The sequence below is a fragment of the Portunus trituberculatus genome, chromosome 23 (genome assembly GCF_017591435.1).
Source record: "Portunus trituberculatus isolate SZX2019 chromosome 23, ASM1759143v1, whole genome shotgun sequence".
In the NCBI taxonomy this organism is placed as follows: Eukaryota; Metazoa; Arthropoda; class Malacostraca; order Decapoda; family Portunidae; genus Portunus; species Portunus trituberculatus.
This window is the reverse complement of record NC_059277.1, coordinates 5,189,213-5,207,500: the sequence shown is the minus strand read 5'-3', so window position 1 is coordinate 5,207,500 and position 18,288 is coordinate 5,189,213. Positions and strand designations below refer to the sequence as shown.

Genomic DNA, 18,288 nt, shown 5'->3' with positions numbered 1-18,288 from the left:
AAATGCGTCCCAATACTGAAGGGCTTAACACCGCCACCTCGTCACCTCATCACACTCCATCAAAGACCAGCACCTTCTCTCTTCGTTTCCGCCTTGTCAGTGCCTTGTCACCGCCTTGTCACCGCCTTGTCACCGCCCCATCCCTCACCTGGTACATGATAATTGTCCCGCAGCGGCTCGTCATTTGCATCTGTTTTCCTCATCAAGCATGTCCCCGCTCCTACGAACACGCACAATGCCTCCGCTCCGTTAGCAAACTGTGTAGGCGAACCTCGAGCTTCCCCGTCCATTTGGTTGCAATACAGGCGTGACTTCCTCGCGGTATAGTGCTGGCTTTTCTCCTTCTCTTCCTTCTCCTCCTCCTCATCCTCCTCCTCTTCAACGTTTTCCTCCTCCCCCTTTTCCTCCTCCCCTCCTCCTTTTTCTCCTCCTCCTCTTTCTCCTTCTCCTTTTCCTCCTTCCCCTCCTTTTTTCTCCTCCTCCTCCTCTTCCTCCTCCTCCTCCTCCTCCTCCTCCTCCTCCTCCTCCTCCTCCTCCTCCTCCTCCTCCTCTTCCTCCTCCTCCTTCTCCTTCTCCTTCTCCTACGTCGCCGCCTTGTTTCCTTCTCTATTAGATGCGAGTCTGGAAGAGGTTCAAATTTCCCTCTACTGGACAGTGGATGGACATAAGTTAAGCCAGGATGTTTGTATGGTATGTTGTATAGCGTTTCTTGCTTTCCTCTAGGGTAGGTTAGGTTTCGTAAGGCGAAGGAGGAACTAGGATAAGTGAAGTTGGGTTCTGTTCCCTCATCAGTCTTGAATTATGTTGCTGCATAGGTGAAGGAGGAACAGCGCTGTGTAAACTGATGCTCTATTTATTTCTCATTCTTTGGTGCGGTTACGTTAAGTTTGCTCAAATGAAGGAGGAGCAAGATAAAATAAAGTCTTTCCTCTATGTTAAGTCTTCAGTTAGGATATGTTAGATGAAGGGAGAACAAGCTATTCCTTATTCAAACCTAGCACAATCAAACCTGACCTAACCTAACTTCATATAACATAACCAAACCTAACATTTCCCCACAAAAAAAAAAAAAAAAAATGAATTGACCTCATGAAATCCTACAATTTTTTCATATCCATCTCGAGAATCTGCCATCCTCTTGTTTACCTTTATCCCTTCTGCAGGCAGCGTGGCGGCGGCCCTGGAGCTCCTGACGGTGAAGGTGCCAGCATACGCGATCAGAGGAGGCAGCGCTAAACTCTACTGTAGCTACAAGTTGGACGATGACGCCTCCCTTTACAGCCTCAAGTGGTACAAGGGCGACCACCAGTTTTACCAGTACATCCCAAGCAACATCATATCCAAGAACACTTTTTTCCTCCCCGGTGTGGATGTGGATGTGAGTGAAGTGTGTTTTGTTTGGTGTGGGTGGATGGGTGGGGGAAAGGAAAGGATAGGTGAGAAGAGATGAGCAAAAAACTATCACTACTACTTTTGTTCCTACTACTACTGATAAAATAGATTAAGTGATCAAAACTTTAGACGAGTGAAGATGAAGGGAAGAGAAAAAGGAAGACGAGGAAAGAAAAACAAAACGAGTTGACAAGTAATTACAAATACAACTCATAAAAATGGATTAAATGCGGAGAAGCTTGAGAGAGAGAGAGAGAGAGAGAGAGAGAGAGAGAGAGAGAGAGAGAGAGAGAGAGAGAGAGAGAGAGAGAGAGAGAGAGAGAGAGAGAGAGAGAGAGAGAGAGAGAGAGAGAGAGAGAGAGAGAGAGAGAGAGAGAGAGACAAAGACAGAGACAAAGACAGAGACAAAGACAGAGACAAAGACAGAGACAGAGACAGAGACGGACAGAGAGACAGAAACAGAGACATTGTGAGAGTGAGAGATAGGGAGAAGAGGGAATGAGAGAGAGAGAGAGAGAGAGAGAAGAAAGGACGAGAGGAATGAATTAATAATATCAAACCATACCAGTGATGAAATTCCTGTTAACATCATCTGCACCTTACCATTTCCACGAACATTTTATTGCCAGGTGAGGAGAAGCTGCGAGGCTCTCTGACGCTTGAAGAGAGAAAAAGCAAGAAAATACCGTGACTACTCAGGGAAAGTAAAGGGAGGAGTGTGAAAAAAATTAATATAGGAGGTTGAGGAGGCGACATAAAGAAAGAGACAACTGTAGAACTCAAAAAAAAAAAAAAAAGGAAAGGAATAAGAGGATGTTAGTGAAGGATGAAGAAAGAACGGATGGATGAAAACAGGTGTAGGACTAAGAAAAAGAGAGAGTAAAGTAGTAAAATGTGAAAAAGGATACATTACGAAGGTGAGGGAAGGACACAAGACAAGAAACAAGTGTAGGACTCGGAAAAAAAAGAAATTAGGATAGCTGAAAAAATGAGGAAGTATACGTTAGAAAAATTGAGGAAAAACTTAAAATAAAAAAAGAACATAAGATAGAAAAAAAAGAGGAAAGTAAAGGAGTAAGAGAGAGAGAGAGAGAGAGAGAGAGAGAGAGAGAGAGAGAGAGAGAGAGAGAGAGAGAGAGAGAGAGAGAGAGAGAGAAATCACAAAAGGATGCAATAACAAGTGGATGGAAGGACATAACACCTAAGGAAAGAACAAAACCACTAAGAGAAGTAAATTAATAGAAAAAAAAAAGAAAATAGACCAACAGAAGAGTTCAAAATGGTTCAACAAAACCCAAGGAAAGAACGAAGCATCAGACACCACAAGAGTAGAGATAATACAAAGACTAACAAAGGTGAAGGACTCAGCAAAAAGAAAAAGAAACCAATAGAAAAGTACAAAATGAGACAAGGAAAGAACGTAGCACCAGAAATCACAGTGATAGAGATAATATAAAGACCACAGGGAGATGATAAGGGCGTCTTGTCTCGGCCGGTGGGTGACTGATGCTTATGAGACGAGAAAACCTGCCGTACCTTCTTCTGTGGTCCCGGAACCGAATGTCTCCTTTATTGCGTCACCCGTGTAATAAGACTCCAGACACAGGGAATGGAAGGACACGACGGAACACAAAGGATTAACGAAGAGACAGCAGACTTTGGACCCTTCTTGGCGTTTTTCTTCCTTTTTTTTTGTGGTTATATGATTTAACATGTAGTGAGAGAAATAGTAGTAGGAGTGAGAATAGAAAAAAAATACAATAAAGAGGAAGAAGAGAAGGAGGAGGGGAAGGAGGAGGTGGTGGAAAAGGAAAAGGAGAGGAAGGAGAAAGAGGAGGAAGAGGAGCAGGAAAAGCAAGGAAAAATAAGCAGGGATAAGAGGAAGAGAATAAGAAATAATGGAAAGTAGGTAGAAGCAAGGAAAAAGATGAGTATTAGGAAGAGGATAAAGGAGATAAAGATAAGGAAATGTGAGTGAGAGTAAGAAGAGGATAAGAAAGGAAAGGAGGAGAAGCATCAGGCAGGGAAGAAGCGAAGAAATGAAAACAAGGATGAAAATAAGGTATGAAGAACATCAGTGTGAAAAAGATGGGATGAAGGAGGAATGGAGACGAGGAGAGGGAGAGTGGAAAGGAGGAGCTCAGGTGTGGATCAGGAAGACAAGACATAAAATTGATTGAACGAACGTACACGGACACACACACCAACACACACACACACACACACACACGGCCCGGTAGCTCAGTGGTTAGAGCGCTGGCTTCACAAGCCAGAGGACCGGGGTTCGATTCCCCGGCCGGGTGGAGATATTTGGGTGTGTCTCCTTTCACGTGTAGCCCCTGTTCACCTAGCACTGAGTAGGTACGGGATGTAAATCGAGGAGTTGTGACCTTGTTGTCCCGGTGTGTGGTGTGTGCCTGGTCTCAGGCCTATCCCAAGATCGGAAATAATGAGCTCTGAGCTCGTTCCGTAGGGTAACGTCTGGCTGTCTCGTCAGAGACTGCAGCAGATCAAACAGTGAATTACACACACACACACACATTACATAAAATATTCAAGTACTATACGATACATACAGCTACAGGTTAGGTTAGGTCAAGTTAAGTTGGGTGAGCTTAGATTTGTTTAGGTTAGGTTAGGTTAGAGTTTGGTTAGGTTAGGTTAAGGTAGGTTACGTTGAGTTAGGTTATGATAAGTTAGGTTGCATTAGGTTAGGTTGAGTTAGGTTACCGTCGTGTTCCTGGCATTCTTTTCTCGATGTGAGTGAGACAAGACTTTCACTTCTCATTTTCTTGATGTTATTCTTTTTGTATGATTTAAGAAGAGCTCATCTCTCAGTGTCCTTCTCGTGTTTTGTTCTTTTTCTTGGTCCTCACTTTTTTTTTTATTCTCTCTCTCTCTCTCTCTCTCTCTCTCTCTCTCTCTCTCTCTCTCTCTCTCTCTCTCTCTCTCTCTCTCTCTCTGTTTGTCTCGATCCTTAAATTTGACGCTCAGTTAATCTCACCCAAACTTATAAACGGAAAAGTTACATCGGCCGAACACTGGAGAAGCGAAACAAACCAAGAAACCATCGAAACAAGCACCGCCCAACACACAACACAACAAACACCAAACAACACCAATAAACAAGAGGGAAGAAGGACACCCTGAAGATCCCTCGATTACTCCCCACATGACATTAATTCGCTGGACATTAATTGACACGCTAAACCGCCACGCGCGCCTGCCCACAGTAAATAACTTAAGCCGCATCTAAATTCTCGAGGGGGCGGCGCTCCTTGGACAGTTATGGCCCCAGCGTGTCCCGGGCCAAAGAGGGGGTGGCTGTTGGGGGGAAGGGCAGCAGAGAGGGTAGAGAGTAAGGGGGTGTGTTCAGCAGAGAGGGTTTTAGCAGACTCCCAAGAGACACACGTGAAAACACCACCAAGAACTGAAGGTGGTGTAGAGAGACGTGTTTTTTTTTTTCTTCTTTTCTTTTCTTTTTTGTTTTTTTATCTTCATATTTTTTCTTCCATTTTTTCTCAGTTTCTTTATCCTTCTTTTTTTCTCTTTCTTTTGCTTCTTTTTTATATTCGTGTTTTTATGTTTGTTTGTTTGTCTATGTTTGTGTTTGTCATGGTGTTGCTGTGTATATCTCTTTTTTTTTTCTAGGTTAATCTGTCTGTCTGTCTGTCTGTCTGTCTGTCTGTCTCTCTCTCTCTCTCTCTCTTTATCTATCTATTTATCTATTTATCTAGCTACTTATAGTATTCGTAGTTGCAGTAATAGTAACAACAACAACAACAACAACAACAACAACAACAACAACAACAACAACAACAACAACAACAACAACAACAACAACAACAACTGCAACAACAACAACACTATCATTCCCATAACAATAACAGCGAGAGGAACAGTAAAAAAGAAAAGAATGTCAAACAAAAAGAAATTCGCAATAAATGCAATATGGAAATAGACGAAACAAAAAAAAGACAACACACACACACACACACACACACACACACACACACACACACACACACACACACACACACACACAGAGAGAGAGAGAGAGAGAGAGAGAGAGAGAGAGAGAGAGAGAGAGAGAGAGAGAGAGAGAGACTGAGAAAAGAGACACCGAGGAAAGAGAGACAGAGAAAGAGAGACAGAGAAAGAGAGACCAAGAAAGACAGACCGAGAAAAGAAATAAAAAACAGAGACCGAAAGAGAGAAACCAAGAGAAAGAGAAAGAGAGAAATAAAAAAATTAAAAAAAACTACATGACAAACAACCCTTCCTCACCCATTCACTTTTTTCCGCCATCAAGTTTCGATCCGTCACACACACACGGGGCGCCAGTGACTCCGACAAGCTCCCTTCCTTTGCCAATATTCCCCGTCACCTGAAGAGAACGATGGGGGACGCGAGAAGCAGGGACACAGGGTACCAAGTTTGGGTTTTACGGGAGGCTGTGGGAGACCTGAGGCGTTTGAGACGTAGCGATAGAGACGGAGAGGGAAGAACGGGGAGAGATAGGAAGGGGTAAGGAAGAGACTGATAGGGAGGGAAAATGTGAGAGACAGAGAGACTGATTCATAAAGTAGGGAGGAACAGAGAGAGAGAGAGAGAGAGAGAGAGAAAGTTTAACAGATACAAGATTAAGAACAGGAATCAGACCACGGAAATCAAGAGGAAGAAGTGAAGGAGGAGGAGGAGGAGGAGGAGGAGGAGGAGGAGGAGGAGGAGGAGGAGGAGAAAGAGGAGCTCGAGGAACAAAATCAAGATGTAAGCAGAAGAAAACTGGAAATACAAACAACAAAGATTAAGAAGTAAACTTATATAAGAGTTAGAAAATGGGTGACCGGAGTTAAGAGGAAGGAAAGAGGAGGTACCGGTTAAGAAGATAGCAAAGAGAATTAAAGAGGAAGAAGAGAGGAGGAAAGAGTTAAGAAAGAAGATAAGAGGAGGGACTTAAGAGAGAGAAGGCAGGAGTTAGGAGGGAAGAAAATAGAAGGAGGAATGTAAGAAAGAGTAGAAAGAGGTAAAAAAAAAAAAAAGAAAGGAAAAAACTTTTGATGAAGATGGAGGAAATGAATTAATATCGAAAAAAAGAAGGTAGAGACACTTGAAGATAGAGAAAAGGATGAATATAATAAAAAAAGATAAAGAAAGGAATAACGAATGAAATAATGAAGAATGAACACGTTATAAAACCAAAAACATAAATAAACGACGAAAAGAAGAAAAAAATGATAGAAAAAGGAAAAAAAAAGACAATAGCCAATAACAAAAGGTATTGGTAGCAGGAAAGAAGAAGAGATAAATAATTGAATATTAAAGAACAATATATATAAAGAGATGAGCAATAAGCGAAATGAACCTTATTAAAACCCCACACCTCATAACATCAATATGGAAACGATTATTCATCTATTTGTGTCTCCGTCTCTTATTTATTTACCCACTGTGTGTATTTATTCATGGAAATTTGAGTCGTGTTATATTTATTGATATGAGACCCGATAAAAATAAAAAGTAAAGGGCGTTATGAAGTTCTCTCTCTCTCTCTCTCTCTCGTTCTCTCTCTTGGAGCTTCACGCAGGGCTGTTCGAAGCTTTACATGTCACTGAATCTGAACCAAACTCCCGAAACAGTCTCGGTTCAATAAAGAGAGAGAGGAAAAAAAAAATCCTGAAAAAAATAAAGAAAATTGAAATAGTAAAAGTTGACCAAATTTCATCAAACGCAACGACAGAGAGAGAGAGAGAGAGAGAGAGAGAGAGAGAGAGAGAGAGAGAGAGAGAGAGAGAGATTGTCCTGATTGACGGTCCCAGGATATTGCTCGCTTGGTAATAAGACGTATCTTTCTTTCTCCCTTTTCTTTAGCTCTGGATGTGTGTGTGTGTGTGTGTGTGTGTGTGTGTGTGTGTGTGTGTGTGTGTGTGTGTGTGTGTGTGTGTGTGTGTGTGTGTGTGTAGGAGAGCCACAAATGAGCAGAAAGACAGACAGAAGACATGGATATCAAACTAATTCTCTCTCTCTCTCTCTCTCTCTCTCTCTTCTCTCTCTCTCTCTCTCTTTTAACAAGGTCAGGGACAGTATTTAATTAAGGCTTCTTCTCACATTAACTATAGTCGAAAATCCTTGAAATATTAATATGAATGTGAATCTTTTAAACATTTTTCCTTTTACATCGTTATTATTATTATTATTATTATTATTATTATTATTATTATTATTATTATTATTATTATTATTATTATTATTATTATTATTATTATTATTATTATTATTATTATTATTATTATTATCATTATTATTATTATTATTATTTTTATTATTATTATTATTATTATCATAGTTTTAGTTATCCTTCCTAAAGTGTCTGTTAGTGTCTGTTTTTTTGTCTGTTTTCGAAATTTCCTTGCAGAGAGAGAGAGAGAGAGAGAGAGAGAGAGAGAGAGAGATTACATAGTTTGTTATCAATGTTTTGTTTCTGTTTTTCTGTCTATCTGTGGATTTCCTACACACACACACACACACACACACACACACACACACACACACACATTCGAAGTTCACACACGTGCCAGACAAAAGAAAGCAAAACAAAACAAAACAAAAGTGAAAAAAATAATTATGAAATAAAACAAATAAATAGAATTACTCAAGAGTCAAGACGGAAAACAAGGTGATTTCATATGTGTGCGTGTGTGTGTGTGTGTGTGTGTGTGTGTGTGTGTGTGTGTGTGTGTGTGTGTGTGTGTGTGTGTGTGTGTGTGTGTGTGTGTGTGTGTGTGTGTGCATGTAAGAGAAAGAGACGGTCAGGTGTGGCGAAGCGAGAAAGTGGCAATCAAGTTTTACAGATTCCACTTAAACCTATACGTGCTTGTGCGTGTGTGTGTGTGTGTGTGTGTGTGTGTGTGTGTGTGTGTGTGTGTGTGTGTGTGTGTGTGTGTGTGTGTGTGCCCTGTTTCTCTCTCTCTTTCTCCAGCTGACATGAAACAAAGGTCGAAAAGGTAAAATTAATCCTCCATACTCGACTGAACATTTTTCCAGCAGTTTCCCCTCGAATTGCGATCCATAAGTCACTGAAGGAAGGAAAGAAAATGTATGTTTGGAAAGAAAACGGAAATGTGACCGCTGCTATTCACTTTATTTCTCATGGGACTGAAATGAATTATGAAGTGTGTCATTAATTCCTGTTGTCACTCTTTGTCACTTCAGTTGCACGCAAAATGAGCAAAAAACATGATGGAAAATAGCAGATAAGGAAGAAAAACTGACAAATAGTGAAGAAAATGGGATAAGAAGTGAAAATGGGTGATAAATTAAGTAAGCAAAACGTTTGAAGGAAGCTGGAACTGAGTGAAAGAAAGAGAAACAGTGAATAAGAAAGACAAAGAGGAAGAACGTTATAGAATCGTCTGCTTTTAAATGGAAAACAGTAAAATTGAGCAATGATATAGATAAAATAAAAAAAAAAATGAAGAAAGATGGAAACAAGTGACGAATATTGATAAAAAAAATAGAATAAAAGAGATAAGAAGAAAGAATATTATCAATTTATCTGCTTTTAAATAAAAAATAAATAAAATGAACAAAACAATAGATAAGAAGATAGAATAGAAGAAAAATGAAAACAGGTGACAAAAAGTAGAAAAAAAGATTGAATAAGAGAGAGACAAAAGAAAAAGAACATTACAAAACCCACTGCTTTTAAATGGGAAAAATAAAAACAAAAGCACAGAGAAGATAAGAAAAAATAGAGAAAAGATGGAAACAAGTGGAAAAAAAATAGAGAAATAATCGATTAAGAGAGAGACAGAGAAAGAATATTATTGAATCCTCTGCTTTTAACCTTCCTGTCATGCATATATTTTTTTTCTTCCCATCTTTTTTTTTTCAATCGATGCGTAACACTTTTCCAGCCATTCTTCCAATCTCTTCGGAATGCAAAAATTTTTACTCTCTCTTTCAACTTTTGGGAGACACACGGAACTTCAATATTGCGCTGGAGTGGAAAAGAATGTATCGTAATAGAATAATACTTACGATATCAATATGTATTTTTTTTTTTCACAGTGTCAGTGGCAGTTCAGTAAATCCCCGCGTTCCTTTAAGTTCCCGCGAGGTTTAATGAACGGATAATTGGTATGTGATAATGCGTTGGAATAGACTCAATAATCAGGTTGTTTTTTTAGGCGATTCAAGAGGGAGCTTTGAAAAGATTACACTACTTAATAAATAGATAGATTTTTGTATTAAGACCACCACGTGTAGACAGACCTAAAGGCTTTTTATAACTTACATCATTAGTCTCTTATTCGTCAGTGTGATTGGATATTGTTATTGGAATTGAAATTATGTGAATGGTAATGTCATGAAATGCTCAATTAGATTTATATTAAAAGCTTCAGTTATTTACATGTGATCTCTGTTTTTTTTTTTTTTATTATTAGAAAATCGGAGATATTTCATGGCGAAGATTGTAGTCTTTATGTAAAATGGGATCTGGCCAAGGACAACAAAAGGACAGGAAAAAATATCCACTGATGCTATTCCCGAGAGAGAGAGAGAGAGAGAGAGAGAGAGAGAGAGAGAGAGAGAGAGAGAGAGAGAGAGAGAGAGAGAGAGAGAGAGAGAGAGAGAGAAAACACGTATGTTCTTTCTTTTTTTTATTTATTTATTATCCTTTGAAAATGAGTTTAAGAAAAAAAAAAACTTCAGCTCTAAGAATCCAAAATTGCTTAGTAGAGATTATGAAGTCTGAGGTGATGAAAATGGGCATAAAATGGAGGCTTTTTTAATTGGATCAAAAGAGGATTAAGAAGAATTCAGCTCTAAACTTCCCATTTATTTCTAAAAGGGAATTACAAGCTGATAAAAGGGGTGAGAGATAAAGGAATTTTGCATGGGATTAAGGAATCTTTAGAAGTATTCAACACCGATCACCAAAAAAAAAAAAAAACAGAAAAAAGAAAAGTAAAGAAGATTCCCTATAAAGGATCAAAGACCTGCAGAAGGGATGAAAAATATCTTGTCTGGGATTGAGGAGTTTTTAAAAGAGATTGCAGTCGTTAAAAGAAGAGGAAAAACAAAAACATCGAGAATAAAGACAACAAAAAAGTAACAAGAAGAAAAGGAGAGAAAGAAAAGGGAATGGGGGATCGGACACTTAAAGAAAAGACTAAAAAGATAAAAAAAGACAAAGATAAAAAATATTCAATGGTACCAAGAAATCTTAAAACGAATCTCACTCTTTTCAAAATCAAAAAGTAGTAGTAAATAAAAAAATAAAATAAAAATATTGAATTGACAAACAAATAAAACCATGTAGAGAATCCAGTATTAACAAGACGCCTTTTCTCACACTCTTCCAGATGGCGAGGAGCAGCCGAGGGTCAGTGGTATTAGAGAACCTTGGCTTCCACTCCTCCGGTACGTACAGGTGTGAGGTGATTACCGAGGCGCCTTTGTTCCTTACCAAGCTGGGCGAGGGCAACCTGACTGTCATTGGTGAGTGAGAAAGAGAGGGAGAGGGAGTGGGTGTGGCTGTGGGGTGCTGGAGCGTCACTTATGTTCTTGTGGTCTAATATGTGATAGTGTGTTTCTCTGAAAATTATGGATAGTAAATATTGACTTTTTGAGTAATTGAGTGAGTGAACGGTTGACCGATAGTACAACCTTACACACGGGCACACACGCTTTCAAATCAAAGAATTTAGCAACTAAAGACACCAGTGAAGAGTAAAATTTATCAACACATTTACCAGACACATTTTGCTCAATATTTTTCCTTGCCTCGCCCTCCAGACCCTCCAGACAGCGCCCCGGTGCTGGATGGGGCCCAAGCTGCCTATCACGTGGGGGAGCAGGTGTCCCTCAACTGCACCTCGCTGTCCTCGCGTCCTGCAGCCACCCTGGCGTGGTACGTCAACGACCAGCTGGTGGTGAGTGTGACCTGCCGTGGGGGCCTTGGCCTGCACTTAGCGCTGCTTAGTGATTAGGCATTAGGCGTGTAATGCAGATAACCTAGACTTTACGATATGCATTTGAGAGTGGTGGGTGGGAAGATGCTTTCGTCTTTAATATCTTACATACTATTTAGCGCTCTGTTTTTCTACTTATCTGTCTGTTACCTGTCTATTTGCTTGTCTGTTGCATTTTAGTTTATGTATTTGTCAGTCATTTAGTGTAGGTGGTCAAGAAGCTTATTATAGGCATTCGCCCTCACTATAGTGTAGCTGATATCCAGTAGCCTTCCATGGGACAATAGATAAACTGTTGTTTATATTCTTTCATGTCCGTCACTGTCCTTTGCAGACAGAACCACACCGCCTGCGGGAATATCAGGTGCTGCATGAGATGGGGGGGCTGCAGACCGCCGTACTGGGCCTGTCCTTCACCACATCGCGCCAACACTTCCAGCGGGGCTTCATGAGGCTCAAGTGTGTCGCTAGGATCGCCACCGTGTACTTCCAATCCCAGGAGACTTCCGTTGCAGAGGCAGAGACCCGCCCTCCCCACACCGTCGCCGAGGGACGCCGCCACTTCCTCCTGGGTGAGGCTTCCAGCCACGCACTGCGATACAGAAGCGTCTTTCTCACCCATGCACTTGTCTTGTCTTTTAACGGCTCATATTGACTCAGCGCTCACACCCTGATTGATTACTGAGGCCCTTGTTCACAAACACTTTAGTCTCTCATTTTAACTATTTTCAAAGTTTATTGAGATTATTGGTTAGGTTCTCGAAAATACTCATGTTAATAATGTAGAAATATTGTTAATCTGTTACTACAATCGCAAAGAAAAGAAAAGAAGTCCACCCTTAAAAGATGCGTAGCTTCAACTAGAGCTTTTGAATATAATGGAAGTGCGGCGCAGAAGTGTTTCAGAATAAGATCCTGAGTATATTAAATTGAAAGTACATTGTCGCATCATATTTACAACATGCTATTTCACAACAATGATTCTTCTTTAAGACTACATGAAACGCGGTGATTTACAGAACTGTCTTTAATGCTGAAATTTTTATGTATTAACTAGTCTGACGTATTGATAGTGAGTGGAATTGTTGTGGTGATAACAAACACTATAAAGCAACTGTGTCTCTCCCAGGCTGTCTTGTATACCATCTCAGACATCACGCGGATTTTCTAACCGTTACATAACAATCTACTGTGGCAGACAGTTACGGACGTTTCCAAATTAAATAAAGTAACGATGCTTCGGTTCTGACGACTCCTTTGCGGCTCGTCATCTTAAATGTTTCGAACCTTTAAGTCTAATAGATTAAACATGATTTAATTAAAGTTATTGGAGTTTCTAAGATCACACAGACTCTAAAAAAAGATAAAAGATAAAACAACACGATAAGTCGACTCATCCTCTCCCTGACCTTTAAAACAAGCCATGAGCGAGCAGAGAGTTCTAGACCAACAAGCTCTAATTAAAGTTGCTGGAGTTCTCAAGAGTGCAAGATTCGGTGACAGTTTAACAAATATCATACATTAACAAGAAAAAAAAAACACCCACGAGAACCCAATTCATCCTCTCCGTGGCCTTTGAAACCAGTCATGAGTGAATAGAACGTTTAATCCCTTCAGTACCATGACACGTTTTCATCATTTTTCTTCTTACTATTTGGTGATTTCATACAGCTTCGGAAACTCATGTGGGGGTTTAAATAGGGAAGACTCTAAACATTATTTTTCTAACCTCTATAGACCCTTCAAAATAATCAAAATAAAATCGTCTAATCATACTCAGAAAATTAAAGTAAAAATTGCGTCTCAGTATTAAAGGGGTTAATAAGAATTTCTTTATCATCACGTCCATTCTTCACTTGATTCGTTGTCCCCAGGGAGCGGGCGACCTGCAGGAGGGGGAGGCCCAGATGTGCTCCTGTTGGGCCTAGCACTGAGTCTGGCTACCCTCCTCACCTACGTGCTTCCGATTCCTCACCAACATTACCACCACCACCACAACAACAACAGCAACAACAATCACCACACAATTTCCTCTTCCTCCTCTTTGTAAACTGAACATATCTTGTAGTGTCCGCTTGTAAGATAAGTACACACACACACACACACACACACACACAGAGAGAGAGAGAGAGAGAGAGAGAGAGAGAGAGAGAGAGAGAGAGAGAGAGAGAGAGAGAGAGAGACCTTCCACTAATACTATAACAAACGACTGCATGAATGTGTCAAATAATTATGGTACACTGTTTATTTGTTTGTGTATGCTTGTTTATATAGCCGAAGATTTGAGCCATTATTATTAACTTCCAACACACACACACACACACACACACACACACACACACACACACACACACACACACACACACACACACACACACACACACACACACACACACACACACGTTGCTGAGTCTTCTGGGTCTTTTAAGTTCAGGTAAGACAGTATTACTTCATTTTTTTCTTTCCATACAAAGATGATTTCCTCGTTTTTTCTTTCTGTATTGCTCCTTGTTCTTTATTTGTTCCTATTTTCTGTTTTTTTTTATCTCGTTTTAGTTCTTAATGAATTGGTATAGTGACAATAGACAATGCAGTTATATATTACGATTTGTAATAGTTCCATGTATGTAAAATAGCTATTATATTAACTATTTGTACGTTATTCCGATGCAAACTCTGACAACTACAAAATCAATCAAAATGACCCAAAATAACCCGGACATTGACAAACTACATATATTTACATCAAGGAGTAACACTTTCCTAATATTCTACATGCCTCAGCGGAGCATCCAGGACTCTCTGTGCCAGGACACCGCTTGACATCATAACTCAGCAAGTCAGCAAGTCAGCAAGTCATGAAGCCGACGCGAGGTAGAAGATCGTGCAGCGAGTGAAAAGCTGCTAAACTCTGTAACTTTAGCGTGAGTGAGCATAGTGGTTAAAGACACAATAGTTAAGAAATACAAACGTTTCTCCATCTTATCTAGACAACGAAAGATGAGGAGGAACCTTACAGCGAGGGAGAAACTGCTAAACTCTGTAACTTTTAACGTCAGTGAGCGAGTGGTGGTACAGAAAAGGAAAAATAATATCAAACTACGATTAAGAAATATTCATAAACGCTCCACTGTATATTCTCTCTTGCTTTCAAAGGATTACAGTGCAAGTTATTGAAGTTAAATTCGAGTGTGTGTGTGTGTTTATCATAATTTTTTTTGAAGTGAAAGAAATTACGAGCTGTGTAATGAAAGATGAGAGGTTTTTTTTTAAGGGTCAAGTGGTGGTTTAACAGACTCCACGCCATCGAAATGAGAAAAAAATAAAACACTAAAGAGAGAACATTGTTAAACTGATTCTCTGTGTGACCTTTGGAAGCTGTTCTTAAGTGAACCTGGAGCGTTCGAAAATGCTTAAAAGATAAAGATGATTAGCTTACATTTGCTTTCATACTGTCATTCATGTGATAGGATTAATATGAGAGAATCCTTTTAAAGACTGTTAGGGGTTAATGCAAGCTGACTAGGAAAGAAAACTATAGATTGACATAAAAAGACATGTAGTGAGTGAGCTGCAAAAATAAGACAAAGAACGAAGGGATTTAAGTCATGTCGAAAAATAAAAGAAAGAGAATGAAGGGAATTTGTGTTAAAGCGAATAAGAGCTTTAGAGTGTTTGGTAAAGGAAAGTAAGTGAATTTGTTTCACTCTGGAATGTGAAAGAAAATGAAGAGAATGAAAGAAAATGGTATTTGTTAAAGGGAGACAAAACTAAAGACGCGCTGCTATGTGATTTGTACGCTGATTTGTGAAACTTTTTATTTTTCTAACTTTTTTGGATGAATTAATAGTGTTTTGCTTTGCTCACTCCCACACACACACACACACACACACACACACACACACAGCTGGCAAAACACAATCAGATCCGTTAGTTACGTGCAGCGCATCCCATCCGTGTGATATTATAGAAAAAAAAGTAAAGTTGTCAACTCGTCACGGGAGTTTTAAATTGTCCTACAACACACACACACACACACACACACACACACACACTGAGGTCATCATGTGTGTTGGGTGCGCTTAACTTTACCAAATTCTCTCTCTCTCTCTCTCTCTCTCTCTCTCTCTCTCTCTCTCTCTCTCTCTCTCTCTCTCTCTCTCTCTCTCTCTCTCTCTCTCTCTAAGAAAAGAAAGTCATGGCAATTGTCTTTAATTAGAGAGAGAGAGAGAGAGAGAGAGAGAGAGAGAGAGAATGTCCTGTTTAACTCTCTCTCTCTCTCTCTCTCTCAACAGGTATTCACGTTCGCCTCGCCTCGTCTCGCTTGCTTTTCTCTGTCACTTCAAACTCTCGTCAGGAAGTGAGTCGCAAGGAAGGAGTCGAGTTTGCCACATTAACACGCTTTCCCTGCCCTTGCTAGTCCCGTCTGAGGGTAAAATATGCTTCAGTTTGCCCCTCAACCCTCGCCCCATGACCCACGACGCTTCAAGGACGAGTAATGAAGCGACGCACGAGAAAAGGACTGCTGAAAGATCGTGGAAAGACCGTTCGCTTGAAAATGTTATGGAAAAAAAAAGTTCCTCTCGTGAAGCTTCTCTTGGGTAGAAATGGTAAAATTGTAAACTGTTTGGAGTTATACATTTTTCTTTTCTTTTCTTTTTTATATAAGTTTGGTGTTAAGATATTGGTGTGTGTGTGTGTGTGTGTGTGTGTGTGTGTGTGTGTGTGTTTCTGTGCTTGTTTTGTTTCCTGGTTTTGAGGATTTTGAATTTTGGAGCTACCCAGAAAATTATTTGGTGTGGTTTAGGGAAATGTGTATATATGTCTATTTGCTTTCGTTTCCCTTCTTTCTATCATTATTATTATTTTCCTTTTTCAATGTAACCAAAGCGAAAAATTTTGTACAGTGGTGCTATTCTATCTTGCTTCTTTGAATTTTAAAATGTTCTGTTTCATATCCTATTCAAAGTCATTATAAAAATTTCTTCCCATTTTTTCTAACACAAAGGATATTGAAACCTCTTCATATATATTTTTCTTCAGTCTGTTTTACACATTTCTTCTTTATATTCTGAAATGGAAATCCTCCCAGTTTCTCTTCTCCCATTATTCTTGACGTATACAGCAATGTTTGTTTTCAGACATCTTTATACATTTCTTTACTTTAACACGTTTTTTTTTTTTTTTCGATATCTTACATTGCCATTCCATTTAGGCCTCTTCATGTACGTACATTTCACTACTACAACTACTACTACTACTACTACTACTACTACTATTACTACTACTACTACTACTATTACTACTACTACTACTACTACTACTACTACTACTACTACTACTACTACTACTACTACTACTACTACTACTATTTCACTATACTACTACTGCCATTTCATCCAGTACGTTGCTCACACCTCCTCTTTCTTCCTTCCTTCACGTCCATTCATACAAATCCACGTCTGGAGCTACAACTCGCAACACTGAGGCCAGAAAACTCAGCCCTCACGCCTCATTTAGACCGAGAGACCATTAACACAAAAGGCGAAAGATTACGAAAGAGAAGAGGCGTAAGGGCGAGGGAAAGAAGGCAGCGGTGGTCGAAAAAAAGTCTTGCTGTATTTGCATATCAATATCTCATCTTCTGCCCGGGATGGTTTTCTGTAAGGGCATCGAGGCGGCCGGGAAGGGTGGTGTGGTGGTGAGGTGGTGAGCCGGCGAGGTGCTGTGGTGGTGTCTTGCCTTGTAAACCTAAAGGGTGACTTGTGTTGAGTATCGATGTGATTATTACATAGAAGACACTTTAGTAAAAGCCATACACACACACACTCTCTCTCTCTCTCTCTCTCTCTCTCTCTCTCTCTCTCTGTTCTCAGCTCATTTATTCTCTCATTATTACTCACTTTACATTAGCTTTTAATCATCACCATCAATTACCTGTCCTTTCCAGCTTTCCTCCCTTCTCTCTCTTTCTCTCTCTCTCTCTCTCTCTCTCTCTCTCTCTCTGATCGTAGTTGTCTTTTTTTTCTCTCTCTCCTCACTCTCATCTTGATTGCTGTCTCTTTTTATCTCTCTCCTCTCTCATCTTGGTTGTTGACGTTTTTTTTTTTTTCTCATTGTTCGGAGCAGAGTTGCGTCGCGTATTGAATAGAGGACATGCAACTAAAAGTCATGCAAATTTCTTTTTTTCTTCTCTCTTCTCTCCTCTCTCATCTTCGTTGCTGTCTCTATTCCTGTCATAAAAATACTCCCCTTTTTACTAAATTATTCCTCTTGTCTATACTGCTTTGTGTATCTCTGGTGTAATAAACTCGCAAACAATCTCTTAGGGAGCAGCAGGTCTGTTGGTGTTTGTTCTTCGTTTGTCTCCGTCGTTATTAAAAGATGTGTTTATGAATCCTTGGTGGTTATCCTCTCTCAATCTTCCTTTCTTCCTTTCTATGTCGTTCCATCACGGTTACTTTCTGTATGTCCCTTTCTCTCTCTTTCTCTACCCTTCCATAGCTAAAAATTAATTAACCTGTAAATAATTAAAGCTTAGTTACCTGTGCGTTTTTACAAGTTAGGTGAATTGGACGTGTGTCTTTGAGGTTCGAGAATATGTCAGAATAGAACCAATATAAGTCTTCGTAATATTCTCGTCCTCTACCTCCTTCATTGACTTAACATATCCCTTTGCGTTTTTACCTGCAGAAATAGATTGGTGACTGCAGCCCATCGTGTTAATTAGTAGTTTCTAGCAGCCCTCTTGTCTCGCTTATGTTGTCTCGTGTCAAAGGAGGGTGGACATTTTTCAAAGGCGGCTTCAGTGGGGCTTCCGTGTAATAAAGATGTGTGTGATCAGTTGTGCGTTGATTGAAGGTGAGGAGGGGTAATTAATGGTGGTGGTGGTGGTGGTGGGTGGTGCTGCTGTTGTCAC

The 18,288-nt window shown here is 39.8% G+C and overlaps 1 protein-coding gene across 1 annotated transcript in view; it reads left to right on the top strand.

Annotated features, from left to right (window-relative positions):
- Nucleotides 1-15,365, top strand: part of LOC123507763 (cell adhesion molecule 2-like) — a 56,468-nt gene extending 41,103 nt beyond the window's left edge. The window contains exons 3-8 of the mRNA XM_045260943.1: nt 1,164-1,378; nt 10,761-10,896; nt 11,194-11,330; nt 11,704-11,941; nt 13,244-13,803; nt 14,154-15,365. Of these exons, the coding sequence (XP_045116878.1) occupies nt 1,164-1,378; nt 10,761-10,896; nt 11,194-11,330; nt 11,704-11,941; nt 13,244-13,419 (902 nt within the window). The 3' untranslated portion in view covers nt 13,420-13,803; nt 14,154-15,365. The remainder of the gene's footprint in view (nt 1-1,163; nt 1,379-10,760; nt 10,897-11,193; nt 11,331-11,703; nt 11,942-13,243; nt 13,804-14,153) is intronic.
- The last annotated feature ends 2,923 nt before the right edge of the window (nt 15,366-18,288 follow it).